Source organism: Strix uralensis, chromosome 2 (assembly GCF_047716275.1).
Source record: "Strix uralensis isolate ZFMK-TIS-50842 chromosome 2, bStrUra1, whole genome shotgun sequence".
Classification (NCBI taxonomy): Eukaryota; Metazoa; Chordata; class Aves; order Strigiformes; family Strigidae; genus Strix; species Strix uralensis.
In genome coordinates, this window is record NC_133973.1 from 7591904 (window position 1) to 7614683 (window position 22780).

At 49.4% G+C, this 22780-nt stretch overlaps 2 protein-coding genes across 8 annotated transcripts in view; one reads left to right on the plus strand and one right to left on the minus strand.

Moving 5' to 3' along the window:
- VAMP1 (vesicle associated membrane protein 1) overlaps positions 1-22082 on the minus strand; it is a 31072-nt gene extending 8990 nt beyond the window's left edge. For 3 of the 5 annotated variants that reach the window (XM_074854223.1, XM_074854215.1, XM_074854208.1), the window contains exons 1-4: positions 21173-22058; positions 20260-20418; positions 19960-20011; positions 8552-8692 (exon numbers count right to left, since the gene is read on the minus strand). In XM_074854223.1, coding sequence (XP_074710324.1) covers positions 8667-8692; positions 19960-20011; positions 20260-20418; positions 21173-21547 — 612 coding nt within the window. In that variant the 5' untranslated portion in view covers positions 21548-22058 and the 3' untranslated portion in view covers positions 8552-8666. Of the gene's footprint in view, positions 1-8551; positions 8693-17296; positions 19569-19959; positions 20012-20259; positions 20419-21172 lie in introns of those variants that run through there. The other 2 variants (XM_074854238.1, XM_074854230.1) reach the window with 2 other exon arrangements.
- On the plus strand, positions 3233-10953 carry SCNN1A (sodium channel epithelial 1 subunit alpha). Of its 3 annotated transcripts, XM_074854187.1 has the most exons (14): positions 3376-3464; positions 3766-4139; positions 4554-4809; positions 5681-5868; positions 6662-6762; positions 7440-7603; positions 7947-8045; positions 8213-8330; positions 8578-8656; positions 8780-8819; positions 8968-9025; positions 9374-9429; positions 9971-10046; positions 10260-10398. In XM_074854187.1, the coding sequence occupies exons 1-13, from the start codon at positions 3447-3449 to the stop codon at positions 10001-10003; spliced, it is 1584 nt and encodes a 527-aa protein (XP_074710288.1). In that variant the 5' UTR covers positions 3376-3446; the 3' UTR covers positions 10004-10046; positions 10260-10398. The 3 variants fall into 3 exon arrangements, with proteins under 3 accessions (XP_074710282.1, XP_074710288.1, XP_074710277.1); XM_074854181.1 differs by lacking the exons at positions 3376-3464; positions 8780-8819 and adding an exon at positions 3233-3249 and having other exon boundaries at positions 10260-10953; XM_074854176.1 differs by lacking the exon at positions 8780-8819 and having other exon boundaries at positions 10260-10953.
- Positions 22083-22780: the final 698 nt, after the last annotated feature.

The window sequence follows — 22780 nt, forward strand, 5'->3', positions numbered from 1 at the left end:
AGGAAAAGGATCTTTTCAGAATAAAGCTCCTTGGATTTAAAATGTTGTTAGAGGTGATGTAAATACTATGAATCAAAACTTCCAAAGAGGTTTTGTAGTGCCTGATGGAAGACCTTTCATCCTAATGCAAGACTCGGGATTTCAGAAGACCATTTATCCCATAATTGCCAAGCCTGAATGGGGTGGGGGAAATAACCATCAGTGTCAAAACCAGTTGCATCAGGTGTGACTCACCTTGATAGGTCAATACATCGAATACATATCCAGAAACTTGTAGATGGGCAAAATGCTCAGACGACTCTTGTGGTAAGGGAAGTTTGAGACAGGAGTGTATCTAATCACCTAAATTATCAACAGGAGTCGCTTTTGCAAACTACACTAATAATTCCCTGTCGCTATCTTTTGTTACAGTGAAGCGTGCCTGAGGAAAATGGTACTGTTTATGACTGACAATCTTGGTCAGAAGATGGTCACTTGAGTGACCTAGTTCATCTACGCATTGGGAAAAAAGTAGAACAAAAGCCAGGAAGATGTAAGTAATCAAAAAAACCTGAAGAGTTAGCAAATTCTGATGTTCTGCAACTGGAGATGGAAACTGGCAGCTGAGAAGACAACGGGAGATTTGTTGTTTGTATTGTTCCTAAGGTATGTGGGGAATCAAGCAGTAATTGTGGTTGTAGAAATGTTAAAAATAGATTTTTGGTTCCTCTGTGAGTTGGCAATCAATCTGCAGCACATCTGTGTGACCACGGGAACTTACGGACTTTTACAAAGCCACGGCCAAAGCGTGATGTTCACATGACTGAAGCGACTGGAAGTCACCTCAGGGCTGATACGTGCTCTGAGGTGTGCCACGACGGCAGATAACGTACGGCAGCCTGAGCAGCTCACCGGCGTGAGAAAGCAGGAAAGGGGAATTGCTTAGATCACAGCTGCACGGCAGCTGGAAACGGTGAAAGAGCCAGCAAGTGGTTTTTTAGTTCTTTAGGAAAAAAAATACAACATATGTCAAAAGTCTTCTGAAAAATAAAACAAATATGTACCTAGACGTGCACACAGACATACACAGATCTATAATGTACCTCATTTATAGACATTTAAATACAAAACATGCAATACATGCACCCACACCCTAATCAGCTGCTATTCTGGTCCAAACCAGCAAAGGCCAGAAGTTCTCCCAAACAACATGGTGATGGAAATTGTCAGCCATGTCAAAATGCTGAGAATGTTGCTTTAGACTGTCATTTGGCTACAACAAATCTGTTCAGATGTTTTGAGTTTTTAATTATTCCTCGAGTCAAAAGAAACCAAAAGAAGTAAGTTACCTTTGTCTCACACCCAGCAAAAAGGATTGTGTTTCTGAACTCGTTTGCAAAGATCAGTTGAAGACAGTTTAAAATGCTTTTAAATATTGTGGAAATCAGAGAAGGTCTATCAGCGCTATCAAATTTGGGTGTCAACTTTGCGGGTGCTGTTAACTTAAATGAATATAAAACAGGCATTTTCAGAGGCAAAATCATTTTTGTCATTCCAGCAAGACAGAGGCACAATTCCAGTAAGAGAGAGGCAGTTAGTGTACCTGAGTATTTTCAGGAAATTACAATAATATAAGTCAAACAAGTTATAAACATGAAGTTTATGAAGTGACTGGATCATAGCTCCATAGGTTACACGAAGTGCTGATGCTGCATAATTGTTAGTACCTCTGTGTATGTTCACAGAGCTTAAGGCATAAGCCACAAGGCTGGTTCAAAACGTTGATGCGCATCTTCAGGGATGCTCCAGGTCTATCTGAGCACGTAAAACACACAAATGGCCCAAGTAAAAAAGAGCTCACAACCCTCTGCTAAATTACATCTCCTGTGGCACTGCCCCAGGTGGGATACGGAGCTGCACAACCCGTCAGCCCGACCCAGAAGGGCATTTCTAATGCTCTGGGGAAGCTGCTTTGTAACAGGCATTTGATACGGTGTTAGTTCATTCCCTCTGTTTCTCCCACTTTTGGCAACTCATCTTTGATGGACGTTCAAAATTAATTACTTGAGATATAATTAAGTTTAGAACTGCAGAAGAAACGAAGCTTTTGCCTTGCACTGCTTTTTGTCATGGACCAGAGCTAGAGGAAAGCTCCAAGTTGTGGCTGTAGGTTTGTAACAAGCAGCTGTCACGAGGCTGTTCCTGGCATGCTGTCACTTAACTGCCGGCCTCAAAAGTGGACTGTTTGCCATTTTCAAGCATGGTATTTTGCAATATGAAGAGGTAAAAGTGGCTGTGTATTTTGAGTCATTAACCAAATCACTGCTAACTCCAATAAGGATCGAAATTCAGGGACAGATGACCCTGAACAGGGACTGATCTGAAGGAGGTATTCATAACGGACAGAAAGAAGTGAAAACCTTGGAGAGAGCTAGTTTAAGAGAAAATAATTTGGAGAAAGGATTGGGAAAGAGGTTCCACTGTTACAATGGCAGGGGGGCGTTAGGGACCCCTGGTCACATTTGGCTATGGGTGTTCAGTTCCATGGTCTGAGGAAATGTTGCAAGGCTTTGGGTAACGCCGGGAGGCCTTGATTTCCCAGACACAGATCAGTGAAACACGTTCCCACTCATGTTTGGGCCAGGTAGTTCTGGATACGAAAGATTTCTTTAGTTAATGACCCAGCAAAAGCGATGCTACCTCATGCGTATCAGCCACCGGCCTTCTCTGTCCCAGCCCCATCCCTCTTGCCGGTCTCACCCCAAACTCTCCACATACCTCGGCTTTGCCCTTGGAAAAACACAATTTGGCGATTACAGCCACGTAGGAGACCCCACCGGCCGGGGAGCGTGTGCCCCATCCATGGGCAGGGCAGGGTCCTGCTGCCCCCGGGAGCTTGGGGGGGGAGGGAGGGGGGGGGGATTTGGGGGGGGGCCGGCCGGCCGGTGCTGCCTCTTTGGGACAAGCGCTGCCAACTCTTTCTGCATCACCTCCGCTCGCTGGGACGCCGTGTCCCCGCCCGGGGGGAGGCTGGGAGGAGGAGGAAGAGGAGGAGGAGGGACAGGCTGTTCTGCAGCCGTACCTGGCTGGGGCAGGGCTCCCCTTGGGGCGGGGGGGGGGGGGGGGGGGCCTCTGCTGCCGCCTTAACCCCCTCCCCGGCGCCGCCAAGGTCACCGTCCCGGCGCGTCCCCCGGTCCCTCGGCCGCCTCTGCCCGGGCGCGGACATTTGAGAGTTGAAAGAGGCTTTTCTTCCCCGGGGGGAAGGGGCAGGTGCGGGAGAAGGAAGGAGGGGCGGGCGGGGAGAGGCTGGCAGGGCCGGAGCCGGGCGGGGTGCTGGCTCCAACTGGAAAGGAACCGGTCCCAGCCCAGCCGCAGAGGCTGCGGGAGAGCCGGCAGCGCTCGGGGAGAGCACACCGGCCCCGGCCCGGCTCCGGCCCCGGTCTCGGCCCGAGCGGCCGCCGCCCGCCATGGGCACGGCACCTCGCGTCAGTCCGCGGCCCCGACGGGGCGGGCGGGGGGGGGGGGTCGGGGGTCGGGTGTGGGAGGGCGGCGGGGGCTGTTCGGTGGGGGAGGATCTGCCCCCCCCGCCCCGTCACCTGTGGGAGGGGAGGACGAGGGGGGAGAGTGTGCATGGGCGGCTGGGGACCTGCAGCTTGGGGTGGGGGTCAGGGAGGAGGGGGTGAAAGCATCAAGGTTTTGGGAAGGTGGTGATGCAGGGAGAGTTTTTGCACCGGGCGCGTCTTCCCGGAGCCCGGGTTGCCCCCTCATTCTGAGTTTGTGCCATAGGGTGGGTCTGTGAAGACAGGGAAGATGCCAGATGGGGAGAAAACGAGGCAGTGTAAGCAAGAAGAGCAGCAGCAGCAGAAAGAAGAGGAGCGGGAGGGCCTCATCGAATTCTACGGTTCCTACCAGGAGTTATTCCAGTTCTTCTGCAGCAACACGACCATCCACGGGGCTATCCGCCTGGTGTGCTCCAAAAAGAATAAGATGAAGACAGCCTTCTGGTCCGTCCTCTTCTTTCTCACCTTTGGCTTAATGTACTGGCAGTTTGGGATCCTCTACAGGGAGTACTTCAGCTACCCTGTCAACCTCAATCTCAACCTTAACTCCGACAGGCTGACTTTCCCAGCCGTGACGCTGTGCACCCTCAATCCGTACAGGTAAGAAATAGACTCCCGGAGCTGTCAACTGCCTTGGCTTTCATGGGCGTAGGATAAAAGCATGTACTCTTGTTGTCCTCGTGGTCCATGACCGTCCCCTTCTGTAGCCACACCAGCAGAAAGGACACTTTTCACAGGCCTTTGCTGCTGCAGGGCATTCACAGGAAGGCATGTTAGTTTAGGCAGCTCCTTTTGGTTGTGTATGTTAGCAGGCTGCACTATAAACTGCCACAGGGCAAAAGCAGGTGGGTTTACTTCTCTTCTACAAGGATGGTGGCCTCCAGCAAGGGGTTGCATTTGTAACTGGCGGCAGGAATGCCTGGACTGACCCCAGCAAACTTTGCCGCGTGTCTTATTCAGAGCTGTTTATGTGCATCCAGCCCTAAACCTGTGGGCTCCTCTCTCCCCGTATAGATACAGTGCCATCCGGAAGAAGCTGGACAAGCTGGACCAAATCACCCATCAGACACTACTAGACCTCTATGACTACAACATGTCTCTGGCACGAAGCGACTGGTCTGCACCATCCACGCAAACACGTAGCTCAAGGAGCCTGCTCCATCATGTCCAGCGCCATCCACTGCGAAGGCAGAAGCGGGATAACTTGGCCAACTTGCCAGAGAACAGTCCCTCAGTGGACAAGAACGACTGGAAAATTGGCTTTGTTCTGGTGAGATCCCTAGATAACCCTGTGTCCTACCCACTCCGGTCTCTGCCTAGTTACTTGTTAGACCCCTGGCCATGCCTTTCCCCATGTAGAAGTCTGATTAATCTATACTGGGTTTTGCTAATGACAGATAAAGGTAGAGCTGAATCCTTTGCCTGATGCAATCCTGCTCCCCAAGTCCTGTCCCTGTCCATGTGCACCCCAGGAGACTTGCCCACATCAGTGCCCATCTTTTCATAGGTAGAGCGGGGAAACCTCGTCCTTCCTGAAGGCTACATCAGCCTTGCAGTTGCCTTTGGAGAGCCAATTATTAACATCAACCGCAGTGTTGGCCAATAATAGCAAAGCGGAAAGTATTGAATGGCTGTGGGCCACGTGAAACGTGGTCATGGTTGCATTTGCTCCTAGGTAGCAGCTTCTTTGCCCTAGGGTATCTGCGTTTGCATTTAAAAAGGCACTAAAGGACTGAAGCTGATGACTTGCCAGTTAACTGGAGTCCCCACAGGATCACAAACGTTTTTCTGGACACACCCTGAAGGAAAGGCTCCCCATGCAAGAATTTAAAGCTTCTGGTAGAATGTATGTGCAGCAGATCACCCTGCACACCTCACAGTGACCTGCTGCCTCCTGGGTTTTACTCAGCTTGCTCATTCACCTGGTGTTTTCCTTCTACCAAGGAGCTGCCCTGGATTTGCTTTCTCACATCTTGCCGATCACCTTTTTGGTCAAGCGCGGGAGCCTTGTGGAGCTCCTCCACTCCCTCAGGTTCATCTCCTGCCCGTGCTGAGGGAGCACAGCTAATCCACGGGCACAACCTCACCTCCTGGATGAGACTTCTCTGACATGGCTGGTTTTCTCCTTCTCTTCTTAACAGTGCAGTGAAAACAACAAGGACTGTTTCCATCAGGCGTACTCCTCGGGGGTGGATGCCGTGCGGGAATGGTACAGCTTTCACTACATCAATATCCTGGCACAGATGCCTGATGCAAAAGCCCTGGATGAGTCCGACTTTGAGAACTTCATCTATGCTTGCCGCTTCAATGAAGCAACATGTGACAAGGCGTAAGTGGTGGAAACGTCCCACCGAGTCTTCCTGAAAACACCCCTATTTTGTGCCTGGGTTCGAGAGGAATCAAGAAACCCACATTAGAGAACCTCTTTCCCAAGGTGGGATCATTCCTTGTTCATTTCCCATTGTCTCAAATTATGTTTCTTGAGTCTTTTTTGTGGGTTATGCTCACCAGGGTCACAGTCTCTGTGACCTGAAACTATGGACCTCAGAGGATGGTTTCGCCTTTTCCTGGGTTTCACACAAATGAAGTAGCTATACTGGTACAAACCCCAGAGTGAGTACAGATGTACAGTGTAGAAGTCTCTTTATTTTACTTTCTACAGTGATAAAGTGGTACATATCAGCCCACATACAGAAGGAGGAGAAGAGAGAGTTGTTACAATAAGACAGTAAAAAAATATCCTGCTTCTCTCCTGCCATTAGTGGTCAAAAAGCCCCAAAGAGGTAGTGGAATGAAACCCATCAGCAAGGGAGGAAAAGGGGTGGAAGAGCTAAGGGTTTTGTCAGTATTAGGAGGATAATACAGTAATTGGTAGTACTGCTAAAACCCACTTGGGCTCTCAAGAGTTAGCAGTATGAAAAACCTGTCCAGCTCCAGGACATTTTTTACAGCATATTTTAATTGCTTTTCCCCTTTGGGTGAGTTTACATAACAAATACTGCCCATCTGCTGTAAGCCCCTCTCTGTGCAGGTGGAAAACAGAGTTGTTCCTTTCAGAAAGCCCTTCCCCTTGGTCTTGCAGCCCTTCTCACCTTGTGTGAACGTTTCTGTTCCCCTCTCAGGAATTATACCCACTTCCACCATCCCTTGTATGGGAACTGCTATACCTTTAACGACAACAGCAGCAGCCTGTGGACGTCCTCGCTGCCCGGGATCAATAATGGTGGGTGAGAGGCACTCTTTGGTGAGTAAGGAGAACAGCTTAGCTCTGTTTTCCCAAGGAGTTATGGGCATCCTGCTGTGCCTAACGCTGCTGGTGGTGGATTGCAGCCCTGCTCTGTCTCACCAAGCTCTGTTGCCACCTATATGGAAATTGCTGTCTCATGGACATGGCTGTCCCCACTGCTGCTCCCTCCCATCAATGCCTGATCCTTACGTTTGTTGCTGCCTCTGGACTTGTGCTGGCCCTTCCTGAAGTCCCCTGTTGAGCTGTAGTGCTATGCTGCTAAGAGCCTGGTCTTCACCTCCTCCTTCCCCATTTTCCTGTTTCCAGCAACTGACCTGTTTGTTCCCAAACACCCTGAAACTTCTCTAGGCCCCATCTTCAGGCTTTTCTTCCATCCAGCTCCAAGTGTCTCCATGAAATCTCTCTCAGTTCCCTGTTCTGCTTTTTCTAAGCCACAGTGAAGAAATCCAGTTTTCTCTGGCCTCTCCTGGAGCCTCCAGCTTTGTCTCTGGACTCCCTCCAGACACCCTCCATTTCTGCCCAGCTTTGGTGCAGCCCTGGTTGATGTTTCTCTTCCCTTATCTCTTACGGACTCACTTCTAACCATTCTGCTGTCTCTCCTCTCCCGCATGATGGCCAGCCATGACCTCCCTTGCTCTCTGACATTTTCTCAGGTCTCTCTCTGGTGGTGCGCACCGAACAAAATGATTTCATCCCTCTGCTGTCCACGGTGACAGGAGCCAGGGTCATGGTCCATGATCAGAATGAGCCAGCCTTCATGGATGATGGGGGTTTCAACGTGCGTCCCGGTATTGAGACCTCCATCAGCATGAGAAAGGTGAGGAAGCAGGAGGGGTAAGAGCTGTGGATGTGAGGTTATGGGGGAGGTTTAACTTGGTGGATAGACACAGATGGGTTGTCATGGGCCTGGTGTGCATTTAAGGGAGGGGATTAATCACATGGAGTGAAGGGAGGCAAGGAAAAGCAGCTTACTGGACTAGATGAGAAGCATTTGGCTGCAATTTATCAGTGAACAATGAAGTGGAGGAAAGCAGGGGGAGCTGGCATCTCGAGGAAAGTGTAAAGAGCAGATACTGACGGATGAGCAGTGTGTGGCATGGAAGGGTAGAAAGAGAACCACAAAGTGCCTGTCCTTCTGTGTAACGACTTTGATATTTTAGGAGATGACCATGCGTCTTGGGGGCAGTTACAGTGATTGCACAGAGGATGGCAGTGACGTGCCAGTGCAAAATCTGTACTCATCCCGCTACACCGAACAGGTAACTCATTATCACTGGGTCTGTGGCAGCTTGTTTCACAACTTTCCTGAAATGTTTCAGTCCTGTAACAGCCATGCTTGTCCATGGGCTCTGTTAATAGTATGATGTCATACAGGCTGCAGTGGGTTTTCCCTTGTTCAGCCTTTTCCACCTTATATGCCTCCCAGGTCTGCATTCGCTCCTGTTTTCAGCTCAACATGGTAGAGCGCTGTGGCTGTGCATATTACTTCTATCCCTTACCCGCTGGAGCAGAGTACTGCGACTACACAAAGCATGTAGCCTGGGGTAAGTGGACAACTGTAGAGCTCATGCCCACCTGAACCTGTTTGGTCCACCTCATGTCCCAGCACATCTCCTCATTTCTTCAATGAGCTTCCTGGTGTGGGACATTGGAAAAACACTCTTGTCTTGGACCGTTAGTCCCTCTGAGCCTGTGGAAGGAAACCTTCTCTGGATTCCCCTCGCTGTTGCACATCACCTTTTGTATACAGATACTGTGAGCTTACCTGGATTTACTTTCTCTTCTGCTCAGGCTACTGCTACTACAAACTCCTGGCTGAATTCAAAGCTGATGTGCTGGGCTGTTTTCGCAAATGTCGGAAGCCTTGCAAGTAAGTTTGGTCAGGCAGACTGGAAACTCTTTATTCCTAGAGATGTTGGAAAGCAAAGGGTCAGAGGGTAAAAGCTTGAGTCAATAGCTGAGCTGCAACCCAAAATGATATTTCTCCCATCAGGAAGCCAAAATGGCTGAGGAGCATCAGTGTCGGCTTGGGGGTGAGCTCCCGAGGACTGTGCAGAAGCTCAGTGGGAAGTGGGCAGAACTTCAGCATGGGAGGGAGTTTCCAGCTGTGCCTGGGGATTGAGAAACCTGGCCTTGTGGCACCTACAGCTTCAACAGCTAACACGGCCTCTTGTCTTCCAGAATGACAGAATACCAGCTGTCAGCTGGATACTCCCGCTGGCCTTCTGCTGTCTCAGAGGTAAGGAGAGGGTGTCCTGGCTCCCCAGCACTGCTCTCGCTTCCCATTTAGTCCTTCCTTAACTGGTACTATATCAGGAAGTATTTCTTTCCAGAAGGGGTTGTTGGGCGTTGGAATGGGCTGCCCAGGGCAGGGGTGGAGTCCCCATCCCTGGAGGGGTTGAAGAGTCGGGTTGACCCAGCGCTGAGGGATCTGGTGGAGTTGAGAACGGTCAGTGTGAGGTTAATGGTTGGGCTGGATGATCTTCAAGGTCTTTTCCAACCGAGATGATTCTGTGATTCTGTGTGTACTAAACCTACAGGAGGTGACTGTGATCATGTAACGCAATGTATTGCACTTTCATTTCAGGACTGGGTTTTTTACATGCTTTCACAACAGAACAAATACAATATCACATCCAAGAGGTGAGAACCCCTAAACAGAGGTTGCGTCCAAACCAGCAACCATCCCAGTGGAGTGTGCGTGTGTATTAAATCACCGATGGGAAGAGATTAGGCATGGGACCTGTGAACAAGGCCAGTGGATTTGAGTCAGAATAGAGATAAACTGAGACTTCCACAATGACTGGGAATCCAAGTGAAGAATCTGAAAAGGGTCAGATGCTAGTATGAAAATAGTGAGTCCCAGGCAGCTGCTGTGTGGTCTCGAGTCTTGGTAAGGGCTCGTGGAAGAGTGGGAAGGAGAGCGACACAGGAGCTTGTACGTAGCCAGCATAGGATGTCACAAATGTTGGGTTTCACAGTGCAGTCTCAGAAGTGCACTCTAAGTACCAAAGACACTATCTGGTGCAGAATGAGGGAACTGCAGAGATGGATAAAAGCCTCTGGGTGGTATATGTGGGAGGAGAACAGGGAGGCAGAAGGGGACAGAGAAGACAATTACACTTGGTGAAGAAATGCAAGGATTGGGGATTTGGGGTTACTGAGCCCCATCTTTCATTTACAGGAACGGAGTTGCCAAAGTGAATATCTTTTTTGAGGAGTGGAACTACAAGACCAATGGGGAGTCTCCAGCCTTCACGGTACACACTTTACTGCCACGTCCTCTCTAGCCATCCCTTCCCCCATGTTGGCATGCGTTTGCTCCAGCAGCGTTGCTGGCTATCAAGTCTCCTTGCTGTGGCAGGGTGGGAAGAACCTCCCAACACCACGGGGGCACTGCTCATGGGAGCAGGCAGGGAGGCAAAAGGCTCAAACAAGGGCTGTCCTCACCGCCCTTTCTCCATCTCTTGCAGGTAGTGACTCTGCTGTCCCAGCTTGGGAACCAGTGGAGTCTCTGGTTTGGATCCTCTGTCCTGTCTGTGATGGAGCTTGCAGAGCTGATTCTGGATTTCATTGCCATCACCTTTATCTTGGCCTTACGCTGGTTCCGTTCTCGGCAGCAGCTCTCCCCACCAGGACCCCCTCCAAACAGTCACGATAACACTGCTTTCCAAGACGAGGCGCCAGGTCTCGGTGCTCCACACCGCTTCACTGTGGAGGCTGTCGTGACCATGCTGCCATCCTACAACAGCCTGGAACCACGCGGACCGAGCAGGGATGGCGAGGTGGGACACGAGTGAGGCAGTAGCTTATTCCACAGCTCCGATGGGTGGCAATTAGAGCAGAGACTGCACACTTTCTCTGTGGCATTTTGTTCTTTCTGGGGTGCTCTACCTGGACCATAGCAGAAGACTGCACTGTGGTTGGTCTGGGTTCATTGCTTTTACTACTGTAGGTGAATCCTTCAGTCTCATAAAATACTATTGCTCTGGGGATCTCCAGGGATGAGAGCTGATCTAGTGTGTGTATGGGGGAGATGTCCACTTGGTTTCCTTACACTCCTTGCGTGTGCACACCTGCACATGCATGCATGCTTTCTTTTCCATGCAACAAGGATTCTGCCACAGTTCTGGTCTGTTGTTAATTAAAGAGGTTTGGCAGGCGTGACCAGCCTCCTCTGTGGTATAACATGGGACAGGAGTGGAGTCTCAACGGGGGTACAGGCTGAGCTTTGTTAAGCTTTCCCTAAGATTGGAAACCGGTTGCTCTTTCCTAGTTCCTAATGTCCAGCTCTGATCCCAAGACCAAGCCACCCACCCTCTCCTTCCCCCAAGGACAGGCTACTTGTATAGCCCTGAGAGATGACAGCCACTGATATAATCTCAATCTATATTATGCACAATACTCTGGGGATGTGGTTGACGCTTGCTGTCACTCTGGGGATGTGGTTGACACTTGCTGTCACTCTCAGGTCAGGACAAAACACCCCTGGCAGAACAAAGTCTCCCTTTTTAAGCTGCTTATGTGACACTGGTAGATCTTAGCTATATAGCAGTCTCCTTCCTTGTCATATACCATACACGTATTTTGAGCCATTTGACCATCTGCCAGAGCATTCAGGATAAACTGATCTCCACCTAGGAGCTATGGAAACAAAGCAGCTATGCACACCCTCAAAAACATTCCAAACACTACCTCTGCTGCCATGAGATCCTGCAAAAGAGGATCAGGATAGCACAGGTCATGCAGTGCCTGCTCTGCTCCACTCATCCCTTCTCTGGTTCACCCACAGAGGCTCTCCTGAGGATTGTGAAGCAAAGAAGTGCTGCAGGCTTTAATCTAAAATCCTTTCAGGGCAAGCTTTAGCCTATTGGAATGGACTGCATAGGTAATCAAGGCCAGGACAAAGATGGTTGTCTTCCCAGGAACTAATTTGGGATCTTCGCAGAAAAGCACACATCTTCTTGCAGCAAACTTGCCATATTATTTTTTACAAATACTCAGAGTTCTACTGCAATGGTGTTTACACAGCACTTTATGTGGTATCAAAAGAGCAAGGGTGATGTCTTTAACAAACAGGATTATCCACTTGACCAGGTACACACAGATACCAGAATTTAAGCATCTAGTTTAGGCAGAGACCTGTGGTACCATGTACCCAATCACACTGCAAACAGCCTCTTTTGAATTTAAAAACTAGTTAATCATAACCAAAGAAAAACTTCAGATATTTTAAAAATTAAGGTAGATGCACTGCCCTTGGGAATCTGGAAGATTTTACTGCACTATGTAACCTGTTGCCTAATTCTTTCCTTTGAGATGTTAAACACATGCTTGTTGTACTCCTCTTGCCTTGGTTACCTAAAGGCACTTTTCACTTCCCAGCAGAGAGTTATTTTCTTTCTCCTCAGACATGAACACTATATTATTTTATTACACAAATATTCATGGTTCTTCAAACTTTATCCCAGTGCTCAGCTGATGCCCCTTGTTTGAAAGAGGAAATGTTGTCTCTCTGCTGGGAATACAAGCGAGAGATTCAGGGGGTGTCCTCCAGCAATGCAGGCAGCCTGGCAGGAGGGAGCACCCTGCAACTGTGGGCACTTACAGGTGTGAGAACATGTATTCTCCCGGGAGACCCCCCGCTGGAAAAAATTAGAACGTCTACAAACATGAAAAAAAAAAAATCCACTTTCTGTGTTTATGGGAGATTTTAAAGGAAATCAAAACCTGACACTGGACACAAAGCTGTTTGCTTCAGAAGAGCACCTCCAAATCAAGAAAAGAGAAGGAGCAGGTGCAACATCTAAAGCAGTCTCTGTATATCTTAAATATAAGATGATTCATACAGTGAGCATGATCTTTCCTGAATATCCAAAGAGTAAGACACGATTCTTCACATCACACCTTGTGATAACCGTAAGATTGATGTGACCCACTGCATCACACATAGTTGAGTAATTAAAGGAAGATTAATCAGAGGCATAACTTGAAACATTAAATTCTCTTCAACGCCATAAATAAATATAGCTATAGAAGAAGGTGATTTATTCCCTAGGGGAAGCTTGCACCATATTATCTCCCTCTTCTGTAAAAGCATTAAAATAGGAAAAAAAAAACAGCTTTGGCTGATGAACTCAAAGTGATGGCCCCATTCTGGGTAGCTGTAAATCCAGAGTTCAAAGTCTGTACAAAGATGAAGCTGTTATATAAGTTGGCAAATAGATTAGCCCTCCCTGTCCTGAGGATCAGTGCAAAAATTGCCATCTTGAGAGAAATCAGGTGATCCTCCCAGGAACACCCCTACACTTCTAGGCTGACAAGACCACAAATTACCAGCTCAACAGATGTAGAGTGAGCTTGGTCCAGCTGAAAACAAGAGGAATCCTGCAGTGCTGGAATGAGAATGCAGGAAATGGAGTGTTTCACTGAGAATGTGAAATATTAGAGAAAAGGGAAGAAAATGTGCATTTAAAAGGATTTGTAAGTCAGCAAAAGGGGAATTAAAGGTCTGAGCTGGGGTGAATTTGTGCAAGAAGAGAAAGTTGAGGGGATGTAAATGCTCAGTAGTTGTAGGTATGTTATAGTGCAGTTATTTGGAGGACATGGAAAGTGTGCAAGAAGCAACTGTAGGTCCTAGGACACTGAAGCAAAGCAAGCTGTGTCTTTTTGGACTGGGAGCATCTCTCATGTAGGGGGAAGGCAGAGAAGTAGGAAGACAAGTGCTTGAAGTGGGAAGGGAAGCGCAGGAGAAAAATAATTTTGTGGGTAAGCTGGAGTATTCAAGTGGTTTTGCAGGGGTATGCAGCATAGAAATGGGTAGTTCCACATGCTTAAGGAGAAGAACGAGGATGAGAAAAAGGTTTATACAATGGGGAAATTACAGAGGAATAAGAGGGATGAGTGTTTAGAAGCTTAAAAACGATAGCAGAGGATCTGTGGAAGTGTTTGGTATTGCTGAAATACAAGGCAAGAGCTGAGCTCTTGTGGGATGCAGAACAACCCACAGACACAGGGTATAAGGGGCTGCAGTGTCCTGGTGGCCAACATTTGCAGGTTGATTGTGGGTTAAAAGCATTTGGAAGTCATGTGCTAGCAAAGAAAAGGGTACAGACAGTCTGGGAAATGTAGGGACACTGAAGTTTGAGGGCTCCAACTGTGAGATCAGATGAATTTGGAGGATCTGAGAACCTCTGAGGAAGTTTGGCATGTAGTGGGACTGGGAGAATGGGAAGAAGTACTGGAAGAAAGGAAAGAATGGGCCAGCCCCTCAGGAAGGAGGAAAACTAAGGAAAACAAAGCACAGGATGGTTGGGAAGGCAGGGAACACAAGGGCAGTTCTACAGGCAGGCATACCCTGCTATCTGCTGAAAACTTGTTCCTTGAGTGTGACAGTCACAATTTGACAGACACCAAAACTATTTTTTTCCATACTAATTAAGGTAATAGAGGAAATGCGTGGAAGTACAATGTGTCTAGAGAAGCTAGAAAAATGAGAAAGCCAGAAACCAGCTTCAGAAAATAAGCAGTACATTTAGAAGAACTGAACTCTGCTTGCTGGAGTGCTTAGAGAAGCTGGACAGATAGGTGCAAGGGTTCTCTGCACAGACCTCGGTCAAACCTAGAAGGAATTTGAGGAAAGTTACAAGGCTCTTGGGTCAGGTTCAATAAAATCTAAGGGGTGGAGATGTGCTACATCAAGAAATGAAAAGGGCAGCAGTGCTGTTGGTGAAGAGACAGCAGGGAACCACAGAGATCAGAAGTACAGAGGGATGGCTGTGTTCAGTCTTACAGTTCTTTATACTTCACAATGTGCAGTATTTAAAGGGGTCTAATGAGCACAAGAGAGGAAAGCGCCTTTCAACTACATGTTTAAAGGCAATGAACTAAAAATAGCTTAGTATCTGAAGATCATGGCAAATTTATAAAAAAAATGGCAGTACAAGGGCTTTTGGAAAAGATGACTGGCAGGAAAGAACATGAAAAGAAAGAGTCATTTTGGCCTCTGCAAGAATCATTTAGCACGTCTATGCACTGAAGGAAAGGATATTATGGGGCTGTTTCATATTGGGAACCTGGGGAGCAAATAAGGGTGTTCTGAAGATCTCTGGCAAAAAAAGTCAAAGGTTATCAAAAGTATGAAGGCTGAAGTGCAACTTTATTTCAGCCTGTAAAGAGGGAAAGTTTTGTGAAGGGACCCAGTTACTTCTTCCAAGAGCAAACATTATAGGTACCTGGAGGAAACACTGGGCTAAACTCCAGAACATCTGCGTTCAGACACAGATGAGTTGCCTATTTGGTAAAGCAAAACCTTACCTGTTACATCTCTGAGAGTGTAATTATTTGCTTAGAGGTCAGAACAAAGCTAAACACTTCTGTACTTCCTCATTATTGCCTCTGTTCACCAATTTAAGGCTGACTAGGTTAAAGTCAGAGAAGGGACCTCCGTCACTTCACAGGGAAGCTAGGTCCATTAAACAAGTGTTGATGCAGCGTTCCTACTCTAAAGAAAAATCTTTTGTCTTCCCCACCATCATTTGGTTGCTTTCCAGCTAAGAGAAGAAAACCACCCCCCCCCACCCCCCGCAATGATAAGAGCATGCAGCCTAGTTTGATCAGTGCACAGAAACCTCAGGAAAGGCCAAAGCAAGCGTAGGGCATACAGAAACATGAAGGCTTAAGGCATATCCATAGAAGAGCAGTATAGTTGAGGCTTTTCCCCCACCAAATCTGAAGGTGTTGGGATGATGCACTTGATATAGGAGCTGGATGTTTAAAGGCAAAGCTTGAATTTCTAATTAGACATACAAAGAACTACTCTGCCAAAGCTTCAGCCTTGCTTTTAGTGCACATTTAAAACCATGTTTTGTCCAGGATAACAGACTCTGCAGGAGCAAGAGAGGTGCTGATGCTTTAAAGGATGGCACCTCAGAAAGTGAGTTCCCAGCAGAGCGTGGTGCTTTAAACACCTACTGGAGGATTTATGGTTAGACACGCAACTCTTTGTGAACATGCACAACGTGACTCAAGTTGGGTACAACCCTGGGGCAACTTTCAGCAGCATGTTGAGCGCCAGCTCTGGGCTCCAAAGCTGGCTAGCTTTGGAAAGTGAGCACTCCAGTCCCTAGGTTTGGAGACTGTGTAGTCAAGAGTCTGGAAACACATCTGTTCTAAGAAAAAGTTTTTCCTACCCCCCCTACACAAACAAGGCTGAGAACTAACAGGAAGACAACACACAACAACTTGGCAGGAATTGTAGCATGACTACTTCATTCAGGTTGTGCAGGCCTGATCTGTGATGAAGTTTTGACTGTATGTGCTGCTTTAATCCACCAGCCAGTTCAGACACCCTCCTCTCCTGGGAAGCCTTTCATCTCTGAAAGCATTAGCCAAGCTGCACTGCTCCAAATTCACCACTGACCATACACTTTTCTGGTATAATTTTGGTGATGTTTAAGACTGGACAAAAACTGACCATAAGCCACAGGGTACTGTACTGTTTTACAGCCTTAAGTTTGTAACTGCAGAGGCAGGTAAGGGCACAAGTACCTCATTTTAAAGTAAGTCTGAACTGGACAAAGCGCTGTCATTTCTTAATGAGTTTCAGGGGTACAGTGAAGCAAAACAAGGAGCCACTTACCTTTATTCCAGCCATGCTCCAAGATATGCTGTGAACAGCATCCTACTCTTAGAGGTCTTCATTTGGATCCTGAACATATGTCCCAACACCAATGGAGAATTGTTTTCTGGGTTTAAGGATCTTAGGGTAGGTGATTGAAACCCAAAGGCAGCACAGCCTGAGGAATGAGAGCTACCAGAACACACCCTCCCATTCAGGGGACTAACTCAGAATCACAGAACCATCTAGGTTGGAAAAGACCTTGAAGATCATCCAGTCCAACCATTAACCGCACACTGACCGTTCCCAACTCCACCAGATCCCTCAGCGCTGGGTCAACCCGACTCTTCAACCCCTCCAGGGATGGGGACTCCACCCCTGCTCTGGGCAGCCCATTCCAACGCCCAACAACCCCTTCTGCAAAGAAATACTTCCCAAGAGCCAGTCTGACCCTGCCCTGGCGCAGCTTGAGGCCATTCCCTCTTGTCCTATTGCTTGTTCCTTGGTTCAAGAGACTCATCCCCAGCTCTCTGCACCCTCCTTTCAGGGAGTTGTAGAGGGCGATGAGGTCTCCCCTCAGCCTCCTCTTCTCCAGACTTAACAACCCCAGTTCCCACACATTGCACAGTGGCTGGAAGTTGCGTTGGTTTGGGGAGCCTCTTCCCCACAGCTGCTGGTTCATGCATCTTGTTACAGACTTACCACAGAGTCAGTCCTTCACATGGTTCCAGTACAACTGAAATCACCATCATTGCGATGGAAAACCAGCCACTGCTTTGAGGGCCAGAACTTCAGGTGTATGTATAGTATGGAAGCGACAAAAAAAAGTATTCCAAAGCCAGTTTGGTATCCCAACCCCTCCCCACCCACTGACAGACCAGACAGACTCAGTAAGGTGGTGAATTGTGTTTCTTAGAGACCATTTAAAGTACATGAGCTGATTACTATAACATGCCAGAGCAGATTACAGTTGTGTTTATAGAGGAAGGAAATAAACTGCATGTGCCTGAGTGGCTGTAATGCTGTGGACAGCAGAGTCCCTTGCTTTTACTCAGAGGGCCTTGGTGTTTGGGGGGGGTTTTGCCCATGCATAGAGACACAGAGGGGAAAGGGAGCAGAAGAGGAGGCAACATACAACATTTAAGAGAAAGAAATGGAAGAGACAGCCTAGGGGGACCTCAGCCCCCAGAGAAACAGGAGGAACAGGGCACCAAAGGCTTATTTAGAAGAGTTCAAGAGAACTGCTGGTCTGGGGGCCTCAAGCTTGTATGCCCACCCCCTAAAATGATAGCAGTAAGTAGTACAAGCAGGCCCTGGCTCCTCTTCAGTAGACGCACTTCTGACCATCCATCACATCTCAGTTCCACAGGGAATGAGGGAATTGCTCAGGGGACGAGGGCTGCTTCACTCCAGATCTTCATCTCTGCCCTCACCCAAGGTGGAGAGGGATGGAATTGCAGGGAGATGAACTCAGCGCAAATGAAATGCTGGGGCATGGAAGTGAGCATGCAAAACCTAGCCCCTTCCCAGATGCCCTGTGAGGAGGAAAGGGGCTTCCCTGGCACACCCGATGAAACAAAAAGCATCTGCTCCTCCCATCTTTTGTACTTCACTCCCATCTGGGAATGCCAGTGATGTTCTCCCCTGCCTCCCCACATGCCCTTAAGCCTAGGCAGATCCCAGTGTATTCTAGAACCAAGGTAGAGCTTCCTAAATTGAAGGCATGCCCTCTTTCCAGTCTAGATTACAGGTTACAGCTCAGCTTGTAATAAAAAAAAAGTACATTCCTCAGAAGGCTCTGCAGAAACCGAGGAACAGGGCAGCTCATTTAACCCCAGGTTTGACAACACATTCAAGCAATTCACAGCTCTTGTTATTTTTGATGAAGTAGAACAAGGGGATTGCTTATAAAAAGCCACAGCATTCCACGCTGCAAGTTTACTTCCAACAGAGATCACTTTGGATCTAAATTGAAGATAACCCATAGCAAGTAGGATTTCAGTTTGATAGGCAAGATCTAAGCTGCTAAACTGGGACATCTGATGGCACTTTGCAATACCCATGCCCAGAGCAGCATTTCCCTTTGAATCCCTAGCTAACCATTCTAAGTATTTTCTAACTCCTGCTGAAAGTTAGGGCTTTGTGGTAGCAGGAACAGAACAGGTATTCTGAGAAAGCTACGTGGCTCATTCAGTCTCATCTGGAATACCTCCAGCCTCCTTCACTTTCATCTGCTATGTAGTGGACTTCCTTTGACATTCAACCCAGTAACACAAAAGTAAAACACCCATTCCCCTTCTGCCATGACCCCAAAGTCTTCCAGAAAGCTACAAGATAGTAGAAAGCCATAGGGTCCCAATTTGTGTCTGCATAGATGAAAGGAATATTTGACAACTCCTACCAGACTCCTCACTGTTGATGTTTTGTTCCTCGTGGCAGGAGATTTTACTCCCACACATGCCTTTCAGATAGTAACAAAACTCCTTTCACTTAACTGTGTTTAGTCTGTTGCACATGACTGAGGTAATCATGTAGGCTCTCCTTTATAATAACCAAAATGGCCATGTTCAGACAGCAAGTCACCTGAAAATAAGGACAGGTGGAATAAATTGTTTCTTTAAGTGCTCATCTCTCCATAACTAGAGAAATCTAGATCACTACATCTAGCTCAGTCACTGACCAACACAAACTAGCCTTTATTTCAGAAGCTCAATGAAAAGCTTAAGACATGCTGCCACTCTTTTTAGGCAGAACATTAAAGAATCTCACATGCTGAAGTCCTTCATCCCCAAAGGCACTGCATTAAGGCATTCTTATTTTGCTGGAGTCCACACAGGCACTATTTGACAAGCTCACACCCAAAAATAAACCATAAAAATTCCCTGCAAAAGAGCAGGAGCAAAAGCTACCCACTCCTCTACTTCCCTTTCCTCTAAACTCAGATGGACCCTCCCTAAAGCTGCAGCAGCTGTTGAAGAATCTAACCATGTTCAGTAGAGCAATTCAGAGTCCTATACAGAAGACAAATTAAAACCAATAAAGAAATCAATGAAGAAGCTAGGTGGAAGGGAAGATAAGATTCAGGGGAAAGAAGAGACAGGCAAGGTGGCAGGGGACAGTAGGTTGCAGACTTGAAGGAGCTACATTCAAGTAAAAAAGTAGACTGGAGACAAAGCAATAGGGGAAAAAAAAAAGGAAAGAACAAAAGGGCATGTTACACCAAAGATCCCCCAGACACCTCCAAATCCCCCACCAGGGAAGGGACTTGCCACCCCACCCACTCCAGGGTAAATGCCCCTCATACTTACAGGTTTACCTGACCTGGCAGACAGAATTCCCCATTTCTACAGTGATGGCCACCCCCAATTCCTTCTGTTGCTATGTAAAGCATACCATTTCCACCATAAGCGTGGGAGTTCTGGCAGCACCACCTCCCTTCTCCAAGGACTGAAGATAACACTTATGCAACAAAGACCCTCCAGATCTCAAACCAAAAAGGAAGTATTCTAGAGCTAGTGTTCTTCACCTTTGATCCTGGGCTTTTCAGTACTTACTTGCAATCACCACCACCACAATGGCACAAATCACTCCCATCATGATCATCATCTGGAGAAAGAGATTGTCAAAGAGTAATACTCAAAACAGATTGACAAATTCACATCTTCCCTGACAGCCAGGGAACATAAGCCAGACCCTGAAGGTTGGATGGCCAAGGCCTCAAAGTACTTCCACAATCAACAAATCCTAAGCATGTGAAATCATTATTAAGCACCAACTATCCTCTCAAAGCCCTGCAATAGAGGACTAGCCCAATTTCCTTCTGATAAAGGAGATCACGGCCCTATGAAACTCACCTTGCAGTTCTTCCACCAGTACTTCCTTTTGAGTTTTGCTGCACTACTTTCAAATTGTGAAGCACCGGCCTGGAGCGCGTCTGCCCGGTCATCCAGCTCTGACAGTCTCTGGTCTCGTTCCAGCACCTTGTCTACATTTACACACATTATATCAACGACCTGTAGAAGGAAGAATAGCAGAAGCAGTTGTATTGGTAAAGAGAGTTGAAAAAGTAAGAGGAGTAACTTGGCTAATAACAGAGATACACAAGCTAAAAAGGTCAGGATAAGGAACAGGTCTCAAGTCACTGCCCACTTTGAATTGAGGAAAAAATCCTAGATACGCTGTAAAAGTATCAGTTTGAGTACACTTAAACCAGGTCCTCGGCCCCACATTCACACCCATTTTTAAAAGCTCTCAAATCCAGCAAGCCTGAACCACCACGCTCAGGAGAGTAATCATAGCTCATTTCCTGGGCACTGCAAAAATAACTTAAGAGCTACATGTTGCCGCCCCAGTGAGGCATAAAGGCGTTACTGCATGTCAGCAGCCACGCTACAGCCACTGACTCTGGAAAGTCAGGCAAGGTTCCCCGCACACCACACACACTTGAAGCAGCAGGCAGGAATTAAGAGCTGTTCTGGGTGCTGTACAGCTTTATTTCCATAACAGATGCATGAGATGAGGTATCAAAATTCTTACAGGTCTGCTCCTTAGAAGTCATATCTGGAATTAAGCAGCTTTTAAACATAAAGCAGTCTCTCCAGCCTCTTTGTAAGTTATAATATGTACCCTATTTTGAGTATAGAGTATCAGCGCACTGCATGGGCGTGACAAGAGCATCCACCCCCTGTCAAGCCCGTCGCTGCTGCAGAGCAGTAGAAGAGTCCAGGCAGCCTGCGGGGAGCCAGCACGGCTGGCAGAGCTACTCACCTCCTTCACTTGGGCCTGCGTCTGCTGCAGCCGACGGTTACTGCTCTGATTGGGGGGCGGCCCGGGGGGGCCCCCACCCGGAGCTCCCCCTTCGGGGGCCCCGGGAGCAGGTTGCGGAGCTGGGTCAGACCTAGGGAAACAGAGAGAAAACCCAGCCAGCCGCTCGAGGGACAGAACCTCCACACACTCCCAAATCCACCTGAACCCCAGTGTCCCCATGCCGACAACAGCCCCAAGGCCCCGCGCCCTCCCTGGAACCCCCCGCACCGGAGGCAGGCCAGCTCGGGGGAGAACTCGGAGCAAGGACAGGCCCGGGAGGGCAGCGGGGAGGGCCAGCGCCGGGACGGGGAGTAGGGGGCTGACGGGTGCGGCCATGACCGGTGCTGCGGCCTCCCGGGGGAGGCAGGATGGGGCCGACAGCCGTCTGGCCGCGCGGAAGGGACCGGGAAGCGGCCCGCAGCGTTCCGCAAGCGCCGGGCGGAGGGAGGGGAACGGGGCCAGGCCGACGGGGAGGCAGCACAGGAGCGGCCCGGGGGGCGGCTGGGCGCAGCGGTGACCGCCGGCCAGGTTGGTGCTGGTTGGGAGGAGGTGCGGCGGCCCGGGGCCCCACGCATCACCGGTGGGGCAGGGCCTACGCACCCACCGGGCTCCTCGGCGGGGGAACGGGACAGCCCGAGGGCGGGAGGGGGGGCGGTGCGGGCAGCCCTGCGTGCAGCTGCTGCAATGCGCCACTCGGCCCCGCCGCCGCCGGGCAGGACGCAGGCTCTCGGCGCTGGCCCCTTCCCTCCCGCTCCAGCCGCCCCCCCGCCGCAGCCCGCCCACGCTCGGGGGGGACACTCACATCGCCGAGCCGGACCAGGACCCCCCGGGCACACCGCCGCACTCAGCTCCGCACCGGCACCGTGGTACCGCCCGGGCCCCTTACTTATAGGAGGCGAGGCCCCGCCCCTAGAGCAAACAGCCAATGAGAAGTCTCCGAAGGAACGACTTGGCCAGGAACAACAAATCAGCACCACCTTCTCGTTCCTCCGCAGCCAGTCAGCGCTGCGCGGCCCTGCCGGAGAGAGGCGCCCTCTGAAGACGCTTTAGCCGAGCCCCGCCCCCTCCTCCGCTCCGGACTTTCCAGGGAACAAGCCCCGCCCCGCAGTGACTCGCCCAATAGGCGCAGAGCCCGCTCCCCCCGCTCGGCATGCGCGAGCCGCGCCCCGCCCCTGCGGAGGGTTCGCTAAGGGGCTGCGAGTGTGTCCTTCCGCTCCGCCGGGCCTGGGGCCGCCACGGCCCCGCTCCTGCTGCCAGTCGGCCGCCGGGGCCTTCCCGCGGCCTAGCGCTGGACCCGCCGCCCCGGTCACGCAGGGTCTGCACGTGGTTACCTGCCCCCCCGCCCCCTTCCCCGACCCAGTTTTGCCCTTCGATTCCGGCCCACGCTGGCGCAGTTGCGGGTGGGGGCTGCGGTGCGCCGCCGTGGCGCGGCTGTTGGCTGCGGTTCAGGCGCTGTCCCTTGCAATTAAGATATGGCGTTGCTGGCCCGCTGCCGCCCTACGGCACGGGGAACCGGGATAAGCCCGAGGCAGCAGCCTTGGAGCCTCCTTCGTGGGTAATGGGGCTCCA